At 37.7% G+C, this 21576-nt stretch overlaps 1 protein-coding gene across 1 annotated transcript; it reads left to right on the top strand.

Annotated features, from left to right (window-relative positions):
• Nucleotides 1-8852: 8852 nt before the first annotated feature.
• LOC119776988 (transcriptional repressor scratch 1-like) lies at nucleotides 8853-21076 on the top strand. The gene is made up of 2 exons (XM_038275711.1): nucleotides 8853-9695; nucleotides 16656-21076. Exons 1-2 carry the CDS (start codon nucleotides 9581-9583, stop codon nucleotides 17381-17383), a joined length of 843 nt encoding a protein of 280 aa, XP_038131639.1. The 5' UTR covers nucleotides 8853-9580; the 3' UTR covers nucleotides 17384-21076.
• Nucleotides 21077-21576: the final 500 nt, after the last annotated feature.

Raw genomic sequence — 21576 nt, 5'->3', positions numbered from 1 at the left:
AGAAAATGAGAGCATGTATATTTAATATTTTAAAGAATTCATAAATATTACAGATTTCTGAAGGCCAGACTAAAATAACACTAGGATTGGCAAACAGGCAAAGCACAAAATGCAACTTCTGAAAATTCAGATCCAAGTTTCCCTTCCTACCAACATGCTTAGATTTTCAGAGGACTCTGGTTGAAAAGGTTTTGCCATCTGACAGCTTGGTGTGTTTCGGCAGTTCCAATTTGGTGGACAATATGGTGCTTCAGACAATAGTGAAGGTAACTGAAAGGGTTATTTGATTATTTTTTTATCCCTATACAGGATATATTTCAGAGATTCTTCCGTAATAAGACTTATGACATTGTTTAAGACTTTTTGATTTGTTTCTATCAGGCAAATCTTCTGCACATCTTTCTGCCTCAAGCTTTTTATATATAAACACCTATTAAAAGTGCACTTATCATTGCATTTCATATATTTTGGATCTTTTATTGTGTTTCTGTTTGTGTTTACTATAAATATATTTTTCTAAATTATTTCTATATCTGGAAAGATGCTTTTTGATTTATAATGAAATTACAATACATTTTTCATAGAACAGGACAGATGGACCAAGTATTCAAGGCTGCAGCAAGGTGGGGGTGGGGGGGGGGGGGGGGGGGGGGGGGGTGTGATGCGCATTCAGCTCGGCAAAGAACTCATGCTCTTCCTCAACACTGAAGTCCTCAGACATTTTTCTTTCGTTGTTTCTTTCTTTGCACAGGTAAACAGCACATTTCTTCTTCTACGCTTGCATTATTGGCAGAGCAGACGCTGAATGCGCACTTTCATCTGGTTTGGTCTGCCGGCTTCCGTAGCGTCGTGAGCGCGCATGTGCGCGCTTTCAGGAAATCCTATACACTACTGTTTATGCTCTAAAAACATTCTAAATGACTTCGTTTCGTAAATTATGGATGCTACCCACTCAGGACACTTGGAATACATTGGACGAGCAGTATGGAGGAATATTGACACGTTTTTTGTGGACTTTTATGGACCTTTCTGTCTCGGTCACCATAGACCTCCATTATTTGAATGTCAGCAGACAGCAAGAAGCCTCCCAGATCTCCAGATGCATTTGAGATATCAAAAAAGTACTCCAGAGTGTTGTTCAGCATGGGGGTGAGTAGAAAATGAAGGCTAATCATGTTTTGGGTGTACTATTCCTTTAAAGCTGTAGTATTAAATAAGACAACAAATAAGAACGAAAGATAGGGTGTTTCTAAACCTTTTCACTGGTAGTGATATAAAATATAATTTTGAAAAAAGTGCAGCGTTGCCTAAAACCCTGAAACTCTTATATGTATGCTTTCCAAAAAAAAATATTTAGATAAAAAATGCTAAATATGTATCTCCTCTCCTCTCCTCTCCTCTCCTCTCCTCTCCTCTCCTCTCCTCTCCTCTCCTCTCCTCTCCTCTCCTCTCCTCTCCTCTCCTCTCCTCTCCTCTCCTCTCCTCTCCTCTCCTCTCCTCTCCTCTCCTCTCCTCTCCTCTCCTCTCCTCTCCTCTCCTCTCCTCTCCTCTCCTCTCCTCTCCTCTCCTCTCCTCTCCTCTCCTCTCCTCTCCTCTCCTCTCCTCTCCTCTCCTCTCTTCCAGTTTTGGGACACTCTATCCTGTGCTAATGTAAGCTGCATTCAGTTTCACCCAGTACAACAAGAGTCATCAAAAACGGCAAAGAAACAGGCCACATTTCTCCCCTAGCCCAGCACTTCTGCATGTGCCTGCAAATGTGCATGTGTGTATGCGTGTTTTTGCATCTGTGTGTGTGTTTTTGTGTGTGTGCCTGATGGGAAGAGCTGCTCAGCAATATTTAGTGTTACTGCGACAGAACGGCTTTAGGACAGAACAAAGCCTCACCTTCACAAAAAGACCAAATGAGAGGCAAAGAGAGAGGTCGAGACAGAAATACATTCTGACTTTTCAGGTTACATGATTAATGTTTGGCTTTATTAAAAAACAAAGTGTTATAAAAAAAAAATTCTAACTGCCAAACCCTGACCTGAACCACATTTATTTCTCAAAGCACATTTTCAACAAGGAGGACGCTTATTTGTGTCAAATATCATTTGTGATAATAACTTTCTAAATATGGTACAAAAGCTTCAGTACTGCAGAGATTCCAGAACTTAAGAGTTAGTGTGTAATGAATTGTATCAAAGGCAATGTATGACAAAATGATTAGAATTTTGGCAATTTTTTGTTATTTTATTGAACCAATATATATTGAAAACATTGAATCTCACAACCTTTTTAGCATTATTCCACAGCTCCTCTCTGACTTCCTTGAGAATGTAGGAACAATGATGTGGTGCTCTCATTTCAAGGATGTCCCTGTAAGTTTGTGTCCTTTTAGATTAAAGACCAATCATGATATATAAACAAGTTTACACACACACAAAAAAGACCATACCACTTCATGCTTTACATAAGGACAATCACAGAGCAATGTTGTGTCAAGGCCAGCCAACTGATAAAAGTATAACTATAATGAAGATGGTTAAGAGAAGGGCGAATATTTAGATAATTGTTTAGCAAGTGATTGAAATAATAGTCCTGAACCATTTCTAAGGTTTTTAACATTCTGCTACTCCTCCACTTTCAGTAAATGGGGGTTGTAAGACCTGAATAATTTCTGAACTTGAAAGGGCTAAATGTAGGGGGCAAAATTTTCCATGCTTCTCGAATTTGCAAATGTAATTACACCCAAATCACAAGCTAATTTGTAGGTCACACAAAATGCGTGTATTGTGACAGCATCTTAAAAAACAGAATTCTGCATGAAGGATGTGGAACTCAAAGAAAGACTTTCCTTAAAAGCTTTGGCAGTATGTTCAACCTTTGATATTCTACATTTATCATTAAAGAAAATATTATTTTTCCATCTTATGATAGACAGACAGACAGACAGACAGACAGACAGACAGACAGACAGATAGATAGATAGATAGATAGATAGATGTGTCGGTGGAACAGTGGGTTCTCTCTGTGTACTCCAGCTTCCTCCCACAGCCCAAAAACATGACTGTCAGGTTAACTGGCTTCTCTAAATTCTCCTTGGGTGTGAGTCTGTGCGTGAATGGTTGTTTGTCTCTGTGTAAAATGTTATTTTTCCATCTTATGACAGACAGACAGACAGACAGACAGACAGACAGACAGACAGACAGACAGACAGACAGACAGACAGACAGACAGACAGACAGACAGACAGACAGACAGACAGACAGACAGACAGATAGATAGATAGATAGATAGATAGATAGATAGATAGATAGATAGATAGATAGATAGATAGATAGATAGATAGATAGATAGATAGATAGATAGCATTTGTCCCCAAAATACAATTTGCTATTTGGTGATACTGAAGACTGAAGTGTGATGATGACAGCATCTGAGATTTTCCTGTTTTGGCTCCACTTCACACTCAGTGTGTGATGCAGTAAAATGTTGTTACTTTTATCTTTAGAAATTGCACCCAAATGCTCAATTTGATACTTAAACCTTTGGAGATGTGCCCTCATTTTCAAAACATTTAGAGAAATTCCAAATGTCAAGTCCAATATAGTGAATATTTAAAATCAAAGAGGTTTGTAAATAAAAAGTGTAAAAATATGTTATGGGTTACCACTCACTGCTTTGAAATACTTCATATTTACATAAATGTGTCTAATGTCTGTGTATAGTCATGTTTTCACAGACTGATTTCTCTCCGTATGTGCATGTCGGGTTGTAAATGTGTATCCACAGAGGGTCTAATGATGATGAAATATGTTGTTAATGTTGGGGGTTATTTTAGTCAACTGGCAGTTGCTGTAAAGGCGTCAATGTATTGTTCATCAAGCCAGTTGTGCGTGTTTGTGTGTTTAATTGGACCTCCCTGAGCCAGTCTCCAGGTGACGGGACTCATCTGCTCTTCTCCTGATTAAGAACAACAGATGGACGGGTAGGAACATGCACCCCCAACACACACACACAAAGCTCTTCCAGTCATGATGCATCATCAAAAACATTGAGTATGTATATTTTAACCATCATCTTGGCTGTGATCTATAGAAAAACAAACCGTTTAACAGTGAAGCATCTTGACTTCTAATAAAATACATACAACTCCTCTGTCCTCAAGAATCCACACATGAGCTTTACACCATTCTATTAATGCCTCAATTGGCTCATCCCATTGTTATTACCTTTGACATTCCCCCTTCCAACTGAATGAATGTAGAAGCATCACCTTCATTTCTCTGCAGATCACCCTCATTCTGCTTCTATAACCTGGCACCTCTGCTGTCCATCTCCATCTGCCTTACTGGCAAAAATTATGACTTAATTCATAGCAACACTGAAGAACTAGTAGCATAGAGATGTGAGTAAAACTTATACAAAGTCTTAGCAGCAGAATATGTCTCTATTTGCATTGCAAGTAGTTTTTAATTGTAGTCATTGTAGAATTCTAAGGTATTGCACTGATAAAAAGCTTCAAGAGTTTAATAACATTGACATAAAGAACGTACACATATTCAAATAAGTCCTTGTGAATATGCATGTGTGTCTAATAACATGGGTGCGTTTGAAGTATCGTATTCCTGGATAATGAATATATTTGAGAAGTGCAATTGATTACTCAAAAAGATATTATTGAAGAGGTTGTATGAAATAAGTATAAAAAAAGTATAAAATAAATGTTTTTCTTTATCTCTAATTCTCTACTTTCATTGGAACCTTTATTGAAATATTTTGTTTGGTGCAACTTCGGTGTAAAAAATAAGACAGGGGTGTTGTGCAAATATTTACGCAACCTCAGGGATTTGGGCTTGCATAGCTCACAGAGCTCAGTCAGCTTGTTAAGACCAGACATTGTACACAGTCATCACACAAAAAGGACAGATGCTGCAGATTTCAAAGTTTTGCAAGTACTTAAACCTTGTTCCTAGAAGCAGCAGAAGTGGCTTCTGTGAAAAAAAAAGCTCCTACTGAAAATTTATTTGCCGGCAAAATAGAAACACATGGAGAGTATGTGGAAATATACTTTGATAGCAGTTTGCTAATTTGTTGAAAACTTAATGAGGTCTAGATGACTGAGGAAACTTTTGGAGTATAGGTCAGTGGATTGTTTTGTGATTATTTGACTTCAAATAAGTAGTCACTTAGTAAAGTTCAGACTCTGGGGCAGCAGTGGTCATGTATGTTGAACTAATGCACCAACATGGTATATATAGAATGGTCATATTAGAAGCGTGTTTTCTATAGCATTAGCTCAGTTAGCTTCTTAAAGAGATAAGAAAAGTAGCAGTTTAAAACTCTAGTAAGCCATTGTTTTAAAAGTTCTAAGATTATCTGTTTTTATTGTTTTTATTTATTTAGAAATGTAGTTGATACAAAAGCTAAGTGATTAAGGTAATTTTTTGCTTAATAGGGGTAATTATGAACAAGGGACATGCACAGACAGACAGACAGACAGACAGACAGACAGACAGACAGACAGACAGACAGACAGAGATAGATAGATGATAGATAGATAGAGAATACCGCAAGTGCTTATCTGTGCATCCCCATCACACAAAAGTGATGTGTCCCACTAGATTATCTCAGGGAACCCTCAGCACAAAAAGCAGCATGCTCTCTCCTCTCCTCTCCTCTCCTCTCCTCTCCTCTCCTCTCCTCTCCTCTCCTCTCCTCTCCTCTCCTCTCCTCTCCTCTCCTCTCCTCTCCTCTCCTCTCCTCTCCTCTCCTCTCCTCTCCTCTCCTCTCCTCTCCTCTCCTCTCCTCTCCTCTCCTCTCCTCTCCTCTCCTCTCCTCTCCATACTGATGAATGGCTTAATTGATGTTTTGCCCATTCCCTTATTAGAGCGCCACAATGGAACCTGATATTATCCCAAATTTTGATATAAGTACATTGGTTATTCACCTCAAACCGTCATTAACCAAAAGCATCCTAAAAACCTGAAAGAAAAGTAAGATAGTGCAAATTGTTTATTTAGCCCTAGTGTGACATAATGATAGAGAACCTCATGTTGCTCATAGCTGCAATTGTCACATTGCCAACATGCTGGCCTAGTACATCAACAATTACCTATGATCCAATGAGCCATCCCCTCTTTTTTCTTTTCGCGTAATTAAAATTTGTTTTATTCACAAATATATATTCATGGTTTATTTCACTGGCATCCAGTTTAAATATTCTCCATATGAGGAAAGGAAAAAACAAGTTCTCAAAGGTAAAAACAGAATCATACTGTAGCGAGTGTGATTTGAATCGTAAAAACAGAGTCTGATAGCATGTGGTAATATTTCGCTATGTTTAAATGTACAGTTACTTGGATATACTCATATCTGCGCTTTTTCATTCTCCCCAAGTTATACTCAAAAACGATTTTGTACAGTTACCGTATATGCAGCCGGTTGTTTTTACGGACGCAGTCAAAGGTGTAATGGATGACTGCTGGTTCCTTCAGAATTTACATTTTCTCCTATCACTCATTGTTTAATTTCTCTGTGTCTAACGGTGTGATATTAAAAGGATCATTCAACTATCAGGATCTCCTGCTGCTGAGAGAAGAAAGAGGTTCTTCCACCTCCTGGTAGTTTTACAATTATATACAAGTGAACATACAGACATAGTGAAAGCAAACCTTATTGAGCTTATTTTTTATCATGATCTGGAGTGGCTTTACTTAACTGTGGACTTTGTAGTGGACACTGTATACTGAACAAATTCACTACACATGTCCTGTTCTTTTACTGTAATCCCTACATTATTGAAGCTGGAGTGAATCAGCTAATGTTGGGCTGAAGTCCTGCTCCTCTCATTGTCATCTCTTAGATCACAACAGGGACAATGATTGTTAGCCGATTTCATAATTTGCTGAGTCCATGTCTTTTTCTGCCTCTTCTACCCCCCAAACCCCAGAACTGTGCTTTATTGCAAAGGGAGGTGTTCAGAGTTTAACAAAAGAGTGAATGAGTTTATAAAAAGCATCGACTTACCATAGGTAAAAGTAGTCTATGATTTGGACAAAAGATAGATTGAGTCAATAAATGTGTGCAGGCAGTTAAGTAATTTATTTAGACAGCAGGGTTTAGTGCTTTAGGAGTTGTGAAATACTCTAAATGGTCCCTAATGTCCTTATCTAACTCTTTGCTTTTGTATAGCAAAGATAGTAAACAAGGCACATCTTTGTTAAACATTTAATTTAAATGCACAGATAAGCCCAAATGAGCTTGTTAAGCTTCATGCACTACTTAAAATTCTGTTAACAAAGTATTGTTTTCTGTAAAGAACGGGGGATTTTAATTTCATTTCTGTGAATATCTGAAAATATTCTGTGATGATCATAGTATTTTGATATTTAAATTATTAGCGGACATCTTATGACTTATCAGGGCTTGTAGTTAATCTTACTGATCTGTTCATTTTTGTGATCTCATGTACACTTCTATTGCAATCAACTGGTAGATTGCAGTAATAACTTGTTTTGTTAATGCCAATTTGACTGCTTGAAAAACTAACATATGACATTATATAACATAAGTCAATTAATTAAACATAGCTATTGTTACATAATGTTCAAGCTATCTGTTCCTGTAATATATCTCTTATAATGACGGCAGCCAATGGATCCATATGCTACATAAGCTGCCCTTTTTCCACTTGAGCACCTGCTCCTGAAAATGCATCTACATGTAACTTTCACAACTACATGCAAGCTTGTATTAACATTAGCTAACTTTGTCAACTTTTACACGTCAGTTTACAAGCATATCTTTAATTATTTTGCTGGGAATATATTTGCAGTGAATAACCAGAATAATTATTTATAGGCTATCAGATTTGGTAAGATTTGTAATGTCAGTGAATATAGGCCACCATGATAACCATTGTGTTGTATATTGAGCATTTCCTCCAACAGTCATCTCTACAGCATTGTGTATTTGTGGGTCAAAACCAAATAGCACGGTAAACTGTGGATGGCTGTATGTTTTTCATAGCTAGTTCATAAAGGTGTATAAATTAAACGTAACCTAAGCTACATTAACAAGGGAATTTACTTTCTATATTTGAAAAGATGCCAGACTAACCAGAGAAAGAAAAAGTTGAAGAAAGCAAGGAATCCCTTATTCTGAAAAAGGTTCATTCAAAAAGTCTAGAAAGTTGCCAGTGAACCCACTCTGACCCTCAAGCGGATATTACCCTACCTACATATTAATCCTGTGGTTAGGCTACTGTAAAACACTCCATTTGGTCTACTCCCGCTTTGCCTTCAGGGCTACATTAATGATAATTACTAAGCTCTCAGCATGCCAGTTAATATCCCCCTTTAAAAATCCTTGTCATCGCAAAGGAAAAAATAGGAAAAAAGAAAAATTAGAGTAAGCTTAGAAGGAAGAGAAAGAAGTATTTTGTCCCCCCCAAAAAAATATGAACAGTGGGATAGTTAAACAAAACAAAAAAAAAAAACTGTTTAACAATGAGATAGCTAAATCGACGATTGCTTGAAAAAATTCTATTCTTATCTTCCCAAAACATGGCGCATTTTCTCTCTCTCTCTCTCTCTTGCTCGTTCATCCCCCCAACACACATCCCCCCCCCCCACACACACACACACATACACACAAAAGGAGAGTGAAAGACAGGAAAAGAAAGAGAAGAGGGGGTGATAACAGCTTTAATAAATCATCTGGGCCAGTCGCAGCTCCCAGGGGATGCGGGATGGATTAAATTAAGCACTCTCTCCACCCTTGTGTCTATCCATCCATCTATCCATCCATTCTCTCTCTCTTCCCCCTCTCTCTATTTCTCTCTCTCTTCTTGGTATAAATGCCAACAGCTGATCGCGAGACGACACACTTGCGGGAACAGCTCGAAGCAGAGAGAGAGGCGAGGAGAAGAGAGTGAAGAGAGAGGGATCCAGAGAGAGAAAGAGGGGAATCTGTTGATTCATAGGATCAATTTTTATACAATTCTTTGACTTAAAGGGAATTAAAGGACACTTTTTTTTTCGTATAAAGGGATTTTAAATCCATATATATTGGCGTCCTGTTATTCTTAGAGATTTTTAAACCTCTTATTTTTCTCGCATCCCTCCCTCATCATCTGCATCTTCCTCCTCCATTTCTTATTGAAAGAAGCCCGAGCTCTGCGGGGAGTCTTCAATCGCCTTTTATTTCTTTTGTTTTGTTGTTGTTGAAAGCCTTCAGTCTTCCTCTTGTCAGCGAGCGCAAAAGAAAAAAAAAAGCACGAGGCTCCCCACCCCTCCTCCTCCCTACACTGGGAGCTGTCCGGTGCTGAAGTTGCATTTCCTTCCTTCCCTGCAGGAGGACTGAACAGGGCAAGACAGGGACACTCATTTACTGTTTTGACTAAATCATTCGGCTGCTCGGTTCCCACCCCAACCTGAAGACAATCGGCCCCTTTACTCAGTGTGTTTACGGACGGGATCGCCACGCTGGCCAGGCCGTCGGCGATCGGCTTTGCATCCGCGCGAGTGTGTATCGCTGAGTCCGCGTGTACCTTGTGTTTGTGGTGCTCGCGTGTGTGCCGGCGTCTCTCATCACCATGCCAAGGTCTTTTCTGGTGAAAAAGGTGAAACTGGATGATTTCTCCACCGGGGCGGACCTGGAACACGCCTACCGGCACAGGACGGACCTCAGCCTGCGGCTGCATGACAAAGGTAGGTCAGGCTGTCTACACAGCGCGGGACTAACAGGTGTCTCAGATACAGATCGATTCCAGTAAGGCGGAAGGAGGTGAAGTCAGGAGAGGAGGGTGGGAGCAGGTTTCTGTAATAAGACTGGTCTTTGATGCTTCAGACAAAGAGCTGACTTTACCTGATATTTTGAATAATTTTTGTGTGTGATTGTTTTACATTTTACCAGGCTGATAAAAAAAAATCGGAACTATAGCGGGATAAAAAGGCTGCTTCAGATGTATATCTAAAGTATAGCAATAAAGAAAAAACAGACCAGCATAGTCAGGCTGGTTGGTACACAGTCCCATGTACAACCACATGGATAAACAATTCAGAAGCTTTAGAAGCACAATTTTATCAAACTCCTGAATAAGGAGGTCTACCTCTGCCTAAACACTTTACACTGAGAGGAATGACAACACCCAGAGCGATCACTCTTTATGTGCCATATAGGTGTGAGAATATATCCTGAGTAGATACTTTGAGAGAAGCCTCTAATCAAATGTCCTTCTTGACTGCAGTCAGTAATAAGAGATTGCACACCTGAAGGTCTTCCTGTTCCACCTGTGAACATCATATAATGAATCTAGCAGCAGTATTACAGTTTGAATATGTCTGTCTCTCTCTCCCCACAAGAGACACCTTCAAAAAGTTTTAAATGGGGTGGCCCTATGAGGAGGTCAGTTATAATGCAGTGTTGGCACACCAAACTAAAACCTAGAACATACTTTATGTTTGATTCAAGTTACTTTTTCTATCTTATTTTTCCTGCCACTTGGAGCAGGTATCAAAAAATACCTCAACAAACTGTACAGCAAATATCGTTGTGGAAACCTTAAGTGAATAAATGGAAATATATCGAATAAAAAAACAATACAAAGATAAATCTGGATAAAAATATGAAGTCTTTGTTTGTATGTATGGGTTTACATGTATGATGAAGCATATTATAATTTGTCAAAACGGGGAGTAAAAGCTCATCCTCTGGGATTATGCTCTGGAATGAATGAATGTCAATGGTCATAATGTTATGCCTGATTAGATTTTTATTGCATTTATTTCTTCTAGAAGTACATGTTTTTATATCATGGTATTGTCATATTGTTACAGCTAATCCTAATTTCAGTTTCCTTTTAAAACCCTTCAACAAAATGAGTGTTGTAGTAAGTAAGTCTGTTTAATCAATTATTAGTGAACAGCTTCAGACAGCATAGAGTTATCACATGGTCGTTACCACTCTCTTATCTTTCATTCTCTCGATCAGCTATTGAAAATATAACAAAGTTAAATTATACAGCTACTTGTCTTGGTGCAGTAAGGTTCACTTTGTGAAATTAACCATCTCAAGAACTTCTTGTCAGCTTCATTGATTCTGCCCAATGTTCAGCTGGGACCCTCTTGTGCCCACACAGAAAAATAAGAAAGAGCAAAAAAAGATAAAGACAGTGCATGTAATGTTAGTTGTTTACTTCTGTGGGAGTATAAATTCATAACTTTCACACATGCTTGACTGAAGATGTACCAGAGCCACCTCCTTGGTGTCTTGAAGGTTGCAGATAAAATTTCAGATCAAAAATGGACATTGTTCCCTGTTTAAAGCAGTATACTTTACACCTCTGACACACTGATACACTACTACCAGTGCAATATTGACAGCTAAACCAGTGATTTGTTTTCTAACATTAAACAGTGCAATACACTGCTGCAAAGCCAGTTTAGTATCTGACATGTTTGTATATTAAACTGACCTTATCGGAGGCTGGTCCTCCAAACACACTCTATACTGTTTCCTAGCACCAGGTGTTACTGCTCTATTTTTGCAGTGTAGGCATTTTTTTTTTTTTTTTGCACACTGGTTTTCTCGCTCTGGATGATTCCCTCTCTACCTGCAACAGCTACCATAATTTCATAATTTTAAACTGCAACATGAAAACTGTAACATGAAAAAAAAATCAAGTAGAGAAATAACTAATTCTGTTTATTCTAACACATAAGAAAACAGAGTAAAAAATAAACGTCAGAATATTTAAATTTTCAAGTGTAATTACTTATTAAATGCTTTCATTAAAACAGTTTCTCTATCAATTTTTTCAATAGTTTTTAGGAATTCCTGAAACATTTGTGGTCATTATAATTTGGTATAGAAATAGACCATTTTCTTTTTTTTATCTTTGGCAAAGTTATTTACTCAAACCAGACAGTCTCTTTTAATAAAAACTAACTCTTATCCTTTATATTTGTCTCTCAAAAAGATATAAAAAAAAATACTTTTATTGTGAAATTAAAAAATGTAAATTTAGATTTAGTTTTTTAGGTCTGCTTAATAGAAATAGACCCTGCTATGATCATTATAAGATAACTGATTATGAAAGCTCCATCATACATAACATTTTAGCTATGTGCATCAAGGAACAAACTGCTTTGTTTTCACCTGGGACTCGATGACAAATTGTTACACGCCAACACGCGTCCTTTAAGCCAGAAATCCTGTGCTCCTGAAATAAAATAGGTTTTTAATGTTGAGGTTAACAAACTTAACAACCTGCCTGGTTTGACAAAGAGCTGTGAGTAACGCAATCTGTCTCAGCCACCTTTTCTCTCCATCTCTCTGATTTAATCAGCTCAAAGCAGCTTCTTCAAACAGGGCCACAACAGAGGACAATTTAAGGAAAGTTTTTTTTTTTTTGCCTGAACCAACTAGCCTTAAGATTCATTATTTATATGTATATCTTATCAATGTTCCACCGCTGTGGAGATGTCGGCAATGTTTATTCTCATGGGAATGCGAACTTCTGTTATCAAATGTAAACAGATATATCTGCCAGATGGAATTTGTTACCTCTACAATGCAAAAACTAGCGGACCTAATATGCTAAGGGTCAATGAAATTGAAAATGAATGATGTCAAAGATGTCAACCACCAAATTAGACTAAACTGACTGCATATTTTACACAATTATCTTATTTTAGACATGTAAAGGGACCGTAGCAAGAGTGGCACAGGAGTAGAAGTAATAATGAAACATATGACTACAGCTAATTCTCAGTGTAAATGGAAATGTGTGGGTAAAAGTACCAGTGGGAAAAGTGTAGACTGGCATGACTAAGCAGACAAAGAAATAACTCTTAGACTGTTAAAAGTGCAACTGACAAAACAAAGCATTAACTATAACAATATCCAGAGCATATTTACATAAAAAAATAAGTATTTGGTGGATGTATAGTAGATCAGTTTAAAATACAATATCTTTGACTAAAGTGCAGTTAAAAATATTGTGCACCTAGCAGTTTTACAGATTTTGAGTCCTTTAATTTGTATTTGCTGGGATTGTTCTGTTTTAGAAAAAGCTGTGGTTTATTACTATACTATGATACCTGTCTTTAACTTTAATTATCATATAAAGAAACAGTCATTTTATGTGCAGATTCATATATAGAGCAATATAACTTGATGCCTTTACATATTTTGGTCAGTAGACATAATTGATTAGCAAATGATGAATGGCTTGTACATGCAAAGTGCTTTATGAAGTCCAAGGACTTTAAAGCACTGTACACTTGAATACATATACATTAAATTATTTAAAGAAATGATATATGTAATCTATTTTTTTTTTAACCAAAAATAAATTGCCTTGAAACAGCCTCCTCTGATAGCAGAACATAGGAACAAAGGGGTTTTAATAAAAGCTGCTTTATTCATCTGGTTAGTCAAAAGGTTAAAACCAACAGGTCACTAACCCGAGTGAAGCTGCATAGAGACCCAGTTGCCATTAAAATTGATCTGTCTGTGGTACTGATTCTTGCTTTTGCGTGCTGTATCAGCTTCTTTTCGCTCATGTTTAAGGTTAGCCAGTGTGAATTCTTCATTTAAAGAGGGAGTTTTTTTTTCTAAAAAAAAACTCCCTCTTTAAATGCTCTTGAGGGCCAAAAGGAAATGTATTACTAAATTAGTGCAAGACGTACTGCAGATCCTCTCACACCACCTCTTACAGTCACAGGTGTACAGGAGAAGAGGCAGCTGTCTGTCTCATGAAAAGATTTACTAACAGAAGTTTGAGACAAACTCTGAAATGAACTTCTGTTACTTTGGTTACACTAACTGAACGTTGATTTCACACTTAACCACTTATGCAGGACCTGGAAACAGTTGCTGCCGCATTACTACAGTACTGATACTGAAGGACTGCAACTGTCAGTGCAGGCAAGCTTTCACATCTGATGATTTTAAATGCTATATAGGAAACAATTAAAATCTATAATGATAATAATCTAATATACACTCCCTCCAACATGATTCCTCCATAATTTTCATGTCTTATTGCACCTTTTAATGCAAAAGCTTATTTCAATCTGAAAAACTCAGATGAAGAGAAAAGACAATTAGAATAAATTTATTGACACAATTACTTGGTCTTTGGAGCTCAGACCTCGGCAGGAAACATAGTGCTGAATTTTGATAGATATGCATGAACAGGAGTAAAGAACAGGGCTGTTTCCCCCCCAGGCCTGAAACTGTTGGTGGAGTGGAGGTAGATGAAGTTGGTCAGTCTGTAGGATGCTTGTTAGGGAGACGGTATGCTGAGCTTTAAGGGGAGATTCAGTTGACTGCGTGAACTGGAACTAGAGCTTTACTCAGGGACCTGGAAGATGAAAGTCCAGTTCGGATAACACAGGTTGAGAGAACCTGTCTATGACGAGAAAGCATGAAGCGACAGTGGAGAGGAAAAACTCTGTTGGGAAGAAGCCTCTAGCAGAACCCGGCTCAACATGGTGGTTTTCTGCTGGACCGGTTGCAAAGAGATGCAGGATGCAGTAGGAGTCCTGGAGTAATGAACTGCGATGAAGTTTTAGCTGCGATGTTGGAGGAGGGGCTGGAGGTGGGTTGAAACAGGGTCATCTGAATGAAGTCAGACGGTGCAACCACTGCCTGCGCACCAGGCAGACAAGTTGTGGATCGGAGGCCTTTTAAGATGAGCTTTGGATGCTGATTGGCTTTCGTGTAGGTGTGGTTCAAAGCTGATTTGTTGTGTCATACGTGGATGTAGAAGATCAATCAGTTTCTTCAGTTGAACTTCCGCCTAGGCCCCATTTAATACACAATAATCACAAGCTTGGTTTATAGTTCTCAACACCAAATTTCTATATCATTTTTTTTAAATCAATTTGTGTTGCATGCCATGGTGCTTATAGTGATTTTAACATGATCAAGTGCTTACCAATTGAAGGGATATGATATTTTCTGTAATAAAAATGTGCAACCAACTCTAAAGCCCTGCTGTGTCTTTTAATTGCTGTTTGCAACTAGGGTGGATAACTATCAATGTAAAGAAAGAATGTGGTAATTCATGCTCGATTAGCTTTTGTATACTTGGGTAGTGTTCTTCATTACTGTGCATGTCAAGAGAGATAAGCTTTTGAAACGTAGGTATTACATGACTAGCTGTTTGGAGGATTTTAATGGTTTTAATCCAACCTCATTGATGTATTAATCACTGCTTTGTTCTAGGGGAACTGTATGTATGAACAGCTATTAATAAATATTATTTTTATTGTATTAGCAGTTCTCTGAGAGTTTACTCTTATTATATACTGCCTTGCAAAAGCATTCATACACTTGAACTTTTTCAGATTTGTATTACATTGTGATCTACTATTCTAATCTGATACCTACTAACCTACTTAGGTGTAAAGACAATTAAGAAATGCTTAAAAAACAATTGTATGAATTAAAATTTGGAAGGTGGGGCTTGCATTTTTACACAGCTCTCAGATCTCTGATCTCCTTAAATGCAATGTAATTGCAAGTGTTTTATTGTCACCTAATTATAAACAAAATCCATTGGGGTGTAATTTTCTCTTAACGTGAATTGATCTGATCTGTGAATTTTAGAGGTTTAAAAGAGAAGATTAGTAAATAAACAGCATTAAGAGGACCACTGAACATATTAGAAGGTCAGCGATAAGGGTAGGGATTACTTATACAAATATATCATAAGCTTTTAATATTTATTGACACTTCACTCCATAGACAGTCCATAGGACATTTCACTCCTAGTGAAGATCCCTATGTTACAGTGGAGGAGCTGCAGATATCAACAATTTATAAAATATTGATATGTTAACTCATGCATATATTTTATCTTAAAAGAAGCATCAAATACAAGGACATAAAAAATTAAGGTCCAGTTTGCAGTTTGTGACCATCTATGTAGGGAATACAGCAAGCTTATGGGCGACTATACTCTGCCCAGACAAGACCAAAGCTAGCATTTTGCCTCACAACCAAGATGCTGTTGGTGGTAAAAAAAAAACTAACTGTAGATTATTAAGAAAACGTCATTCATGCTTGAAATTTTATTTTGCAGTGTCCTACCATGAAGAGGCTTTACTTAAAAAACAAGAAGAATACTGGTCAGAGTCAACTGGAAAATGGATGGAACAAAATATAGGACGCACTGTAAGAAAAGCTGTTAAAGTTTGCAGAAACTGAATCCCAGCAGGACAAAAACCCTAAACATGCAGACAGAGCTACAATTAAGTAATTTAGATGAGCATATTCATAGGAAGTTTATAAAAAAAAATTCAGACTGCACTTTAGTCATTTACCAAACAAGGGCAAACAACAATTTCAGTATCTAGTTGTGTAGAACTAAATCAAACAGTCTAACAATTATATATCAAAATTGTGCCCTACTTTGCCTTGCTCTGTAATATTAAACTTCTATAGAATTCACTGACGTTTGAAGTTGTAACATGACTGAGTGTAAAAGTTTAAATAAAGTTAGTTTTGTAAGACATGCATACTTATTTTATTCTTCAGAGTCTGACTAATATATCGAAGGTATTTCAAAGATAGTCATTCTAAGCCAGTTCTGTTTCTTTCAAACATTTCCTTGACTACAACTTTGTTATGACACTACTTTCTTTTTTCCACCTTAGCTGCCCACATCAGTGACTACATCAGTCCTGTGGTGTACGATGGGGAGAGCGATGGCGGCATCAAGGTACCCTCTCCTGATCCCCTCTATGATGGTATCCATAGCGACTACGGTGCCCCCGACTCAGAGTCTCCGGACAGCCCAGGCTCGGAAATCACGGATGGCTACATCAATGGGGACACCGCAGTGAGTGAAGGATACACAGTCGATGCCTTCTTCATCACAGATGGCCGTTCAAGAAGAAAAGCCCTCGGTAGCCCCCGGAGCGTCCAAAGGCATACCTGTAATGAGTGCGGCAAAACCTATGCCACGTCTTCCAACCTGAGTCGGCACAAACAGACACATCGCTCGCTTGACAGCAAGCTAGCTAAGAAGTGCCCCACCTGTGGGAAGGTGTACGTGTCCATGCCCGCCATGGCTATGCACCTGCTCACTCATGACCTCAAGCACAAGTGTGACGTCTGTGGGAAGGCATTCAGTCGGCCATGGCTCCTGCAGGGTCACATGCGCTCCCACACTGGGGAGAAACCATTTGGGTGCGCCCACTGCGGGAAGGCCTTCGCGGACCGCTCAAACCTGCGTGCCCACATGCAGACCCACTCAGCCTTCAAGCACTTCAAATGCAAACGCTGCAACAAGACCTTCGCACTCAAGAGTTATCTGAACAAGCACTATGAGTCCGCCTGCTTCAAAGGGCCCTTCTCCCCCCTTGGCCCATTAGAAGCATGACAACCTATAAAGAGATCAAATGAGCAACAAAACTGCAGACACAAATTACCCTATCCTTAAAGACTAAACTGCAGACGGTATATTTTTGGTCAGAATGCGACCTTGCTTTCCCTCCTTCTACCTCCCTAACCCCCACCCTCCCACACACTTCCTCTCCCTCGGAGCCTGTCCACAATGACGAAAATGATGAAGATAGCACAATTTTTCTCCTTGAGATTTTCCCACTTAAGGATTTAAATGATTGACGCATGCACTTCCTTGAAATCTCTTCACATCCTTTTTTTTCCTCTGTCTTTTCAGGGCAGAGACACTGATATTACTGCAGCTTTCTCCTGGCATCTAAATATGACTGCGTGTATTTTCAAACATTAATGATGATGAGAAAAGTGACAAAGACCATAGCGATTATATAGCTACTAGTTTTCCCCATGCACTGAAATGCAGTGAAAGTGTTGTTTTTTTTTCATTTGGATTCTGCTTTTTGGGGGAACAGTAGAAATAAGAATAGTAATAATGCTGAGGATAATATTAATAATGCTCTGCTGCACCAAGTGACCATAATCTCTCCAGTATTGAGGTAAAAATATTTATTTATTTATTTAAGCAATTTTCGTTTTTATTAATTTGTTGCATTTTTGTACTTGATTTTTTGACAACAGAGGCTGTTTATTTGCACTTTAAGTTCTGGATATGTCTTTTTACCACTACAGGCCAAAGCATATGTCACTTTTTTGAGTAGAATTGTTTTGATTATGTTATTTTCCTTCTTTTTTATTAACATTATTGCATGCAAAAAAAAAGAAAAGTAATGAAACCTATGCCAACCACTTAAAAAAAGCTTATGAATTTTTGCCAAAATTCCTATAGATACAACCCGAGGGCAATATTTTTTTCTCTTGGAGCCTCCATAGGACTCTTTAAAGCAATAATCACCTAATGCATGGAATTTTATGATGAAGTTATGAAGTATTACCTACTACTGTATAGCAGTTCGAAGAATCAGGTATGTTTTACTTCACCTATAGTCATAAACGGAAAAATACTAACATTGCAAACATCAGGGATCATGCCAATGTAATGTTAGAGTGACAAAAAAGTCCCATCCTTCCTTTCTTGTTATGCACTGCCTGCCTCTTAGAGAGTAGAACTATTGTAGGATGTAGGCTGGGATCAACTGCCTGCTGGGTGCGGGGCCTATTGCAGGATAACTGAGCTGTGATTATGACACGCCCGTCACTGTTCTGCATCATCCATTCAACTGATGCACAGGTGTGTTCAAAAAAGTTAATATGGAAAATTAATTCATTTCAGTAATTAAATTAATGAACTGGAACTGAAAAATGAAAATAGATTAATTTGACACAGAGTAATAATTTTTTACCATCTATTTTTGTAAATTTGCTGAGCTAATGAAAAGCCTAAATCAAGTTTATCAGAAAATTTGAATATTAGGTAAAACTGCTAAAAGCTTTGGCTAATTTATCACCGACAAAAGACTAATGACTCTTCTAGCAGCCTTTAAACCTCCACAAAAAGTAACTAGTGCTTTAAAAGAATTCTTACACTTTTCTCTCAGCTTATCGTCAACATCCTTATTGATGACTGTGTCAGCCATGAGACAACATTTTATTATATATACATTATTAACTGATACCATGCAGTATTAACATATTTCTGCAAGATATATACTTTTGGACTTTCATTAGCTGTAAACCATAATCATCGAAATGAAAAAAACAAAACAACTAAAAGTAATAAAGACAGAGTCTAAATAATGTGTGATTTTTTTAATGGAATTACTGAAATTAATTACTTTTTCCATAATATTCTTATTTATCAAGACTGACATCTACTTTGAATTGCTGTTCAGTAAGAAACCAAAAGGAATTGAAGATAGGATGTGTTTAAACCTTAACTGAGAGACGGCAAGGGACTCTCTGCATGCTGTCACTGGAACAAAGCAAAGTTTGATGCATTGCTGAAGCTGGACTCAGGTCAGTTCTGACGGCAATACATTATTTAATCATCTCTCACTGAGTGCTTCCACCACATAAACTGTCCAATCTTCAACAACAGAAACAGACTGCACTTTGTCTGACCAGCTTGCTTATAATTCCGTTTCTTACAGCAGCTGCATGGAGCAGAGTATTATTCTGCAACAGGCCCCCCATTCACCACCCTGTAGGCTCACCTATGAGTGATATACCTACAGACAGGTTAACTAAAATCAGCTCTGACCCCATAAATAATTTAGCTTGTAATGTAGGTGGTCAACAGCAGTGATGCTGAACCCAGTTCTCTGCAGCTCAGAAAAGTTTTTTTTTTTTTTCAGATTCATGGAGCTTCCAATGAGACAGACTGAGCACAAAAATGACATTCTTAGAGCCCATCAATGTGAAATTATGACAACATACACTTTGTACATATTGTAACCTTAAAAAGAAAAATTTAAAATGTTGAACAAGTGCATCAATATGCATGCAAGAAAACAGTGCCTCATGATGAACCATTTGAAATAACAGATCTGTCTGCAAATATGTTTGGAAGTGGGAATTCACAAACCTTGATAATTACACTGCTTCCTGAAGACTGATGCCATTTGGAGATGATTTTGACAAAGGAAATCTTTATGAAAACAAGGACCAATAGAGTACCTATAGTTTTGGAGAGTTTTGAAGAGAATCCTTTCATAGATTCTACTTTATCTGCAATGATGTCAAAAGAAACTGTCTAAAGATAGTAAGAGGTTTTGCCAGATTTAATCTTTGTTACAGCTGAAGCTAAAACAACAACACAAACTGTGTTATGCAGGCTTCTGTGAAAGGTAAAAATATTTTGCCATTAATTCGGAAAAAAGGAGCAAGAATCAACCAGATGTTGCTCTTGTTTAAGTGCGAAGAATTTTGGCTTAAGTTAGTGAAAATGTATTAAATCATCAGTCAGAGCTAAAATGTTTAAAAACTTACTTTTATTTCCCTTCAGCTTGCAAATAGAGGAAGACTAGTTTGTACAATACTTAAGTTCAATATTGAATTAAATGCTACAGTACTGCATATGAATCAATTCTTTTCACAGCAAATTCACACAACAGAACAAAGCTCTGATATAGCCCTTATATTTCTTAACCTTAACTCAAATATCTACTCTCTTAGAGATGTGGCATAAACAGCAGTTTTAAGAGCCATAGCAAACTTCTGTGCAGCGACTGATTATATGCGATGAGGCTCCGAAGCTGCTTCCTGCTTTAATGTCTCCAAGAGTTGGTTTATAGACTTTGCACGCTACTTTAACTGTCTCCTGGGCGTTTGGCTGAAACTCTCATGAGGCTTTTCAGTGGTATTAAACCAGAAGGAATACATTATGAGGTCTGTCTGCTTGGGTCTGTCTCCTAGTGAGCTCCTGGTCTGGCCTTTTTTAAGTACTTCCATTGTAGACATCTCCACCTTTTAAGAAAGTAGCACAATGAAACTAACTAGAAATCAGGTAGAGAAGAATTATATATATATAAAAAAAAAACAACTTGTACTAGCTTGACCTCTCTTCTTCTTCTTTTGTAATTCCAAGTTAAAGAATGATGAAAGCCTAAATAATGAATTATTTGAGAGGAGTTTGCAAAGAATCCTTAGGGTTGAGATGTTTTTACTGCTCTCTAGCGATTCTGACATACCTTTACTCAGGAGGGTTGGATCTCTGTTCCAGTATTGAGCCAGTATTCAGACAATGTAAGCACAATGATCACAAAGCATTTTGTGGCACTTCATAATAAAGAATACTCTTAACCAACCAAGAATAGTTGTTGTAGCGATATGTTTTTTGTCTTATGATTCAAGCTGCCTTTTAGTCATTGTGGATACTCAACAGTGCTTCACTCTTGGGGAAATAATACACATTGTACAGGTCTCTTCTACCTAAGTAGCTTTTAAACCAATTCATACTAATGTGCAAAGTTTTCTTTGCTCCTCAGAGGAGTGCTTAGTTCATTTACACAGGAGAAAAACACTTGACTCTGAACTAAACAGCTCTTAGTTTGCATTAGCTTTGTCAATATTGTATGTTTAAAGAGCCGCTGAGCTGACATTAATTCACAGCAAGCTCGTTAGCATTTTCTAAGCTGCCTGGGTGGTAGTTTGATACTGCAGTTTGATAATGCCTTAAAAGTTGTTTAAACTCTGATTTACAAAAGGTCATGTTTA

This window comes from Cyprinodon tularosa, unplaced genomic scaffold (genome assembly GCF_016077235.1).
Source record: "Cyprinodon tularosa strain WSP-4 unplaced genomic scaffold, ASM1607723v1 ctg974, whole genome shotgun sequence".
NCBI lineage: Eukaryota > Metazoa > Chordata > Actinopteri > Cyprinodontiformes > Cyprinodontidae > Cyprinodon > Cyprinodon tularosa.
The sequence above is the reverse complement of the archived record's forward strand: the minus strand, read 5'-3'. Positions and strand labels throughout refer to the sequence as shown.

Excerpts from the sequence above, each read along its gene's own strand:
- LOC119776988 (XM_038275711.1), top strand. The coding sequence starts at position 9,581 with ATGCCAAGGTCTTTTCTGGTGAAAAAGGTGAAACTGGATGATTTCTCC. Across the intron at positions 9,696-16,655 it reads CCTGCGGCTGCATGACAAAG|CTGCCCACATCAGTGACTAC; the intron begins GTAGGTCAGGCT and ends TTTCCACCTTAG.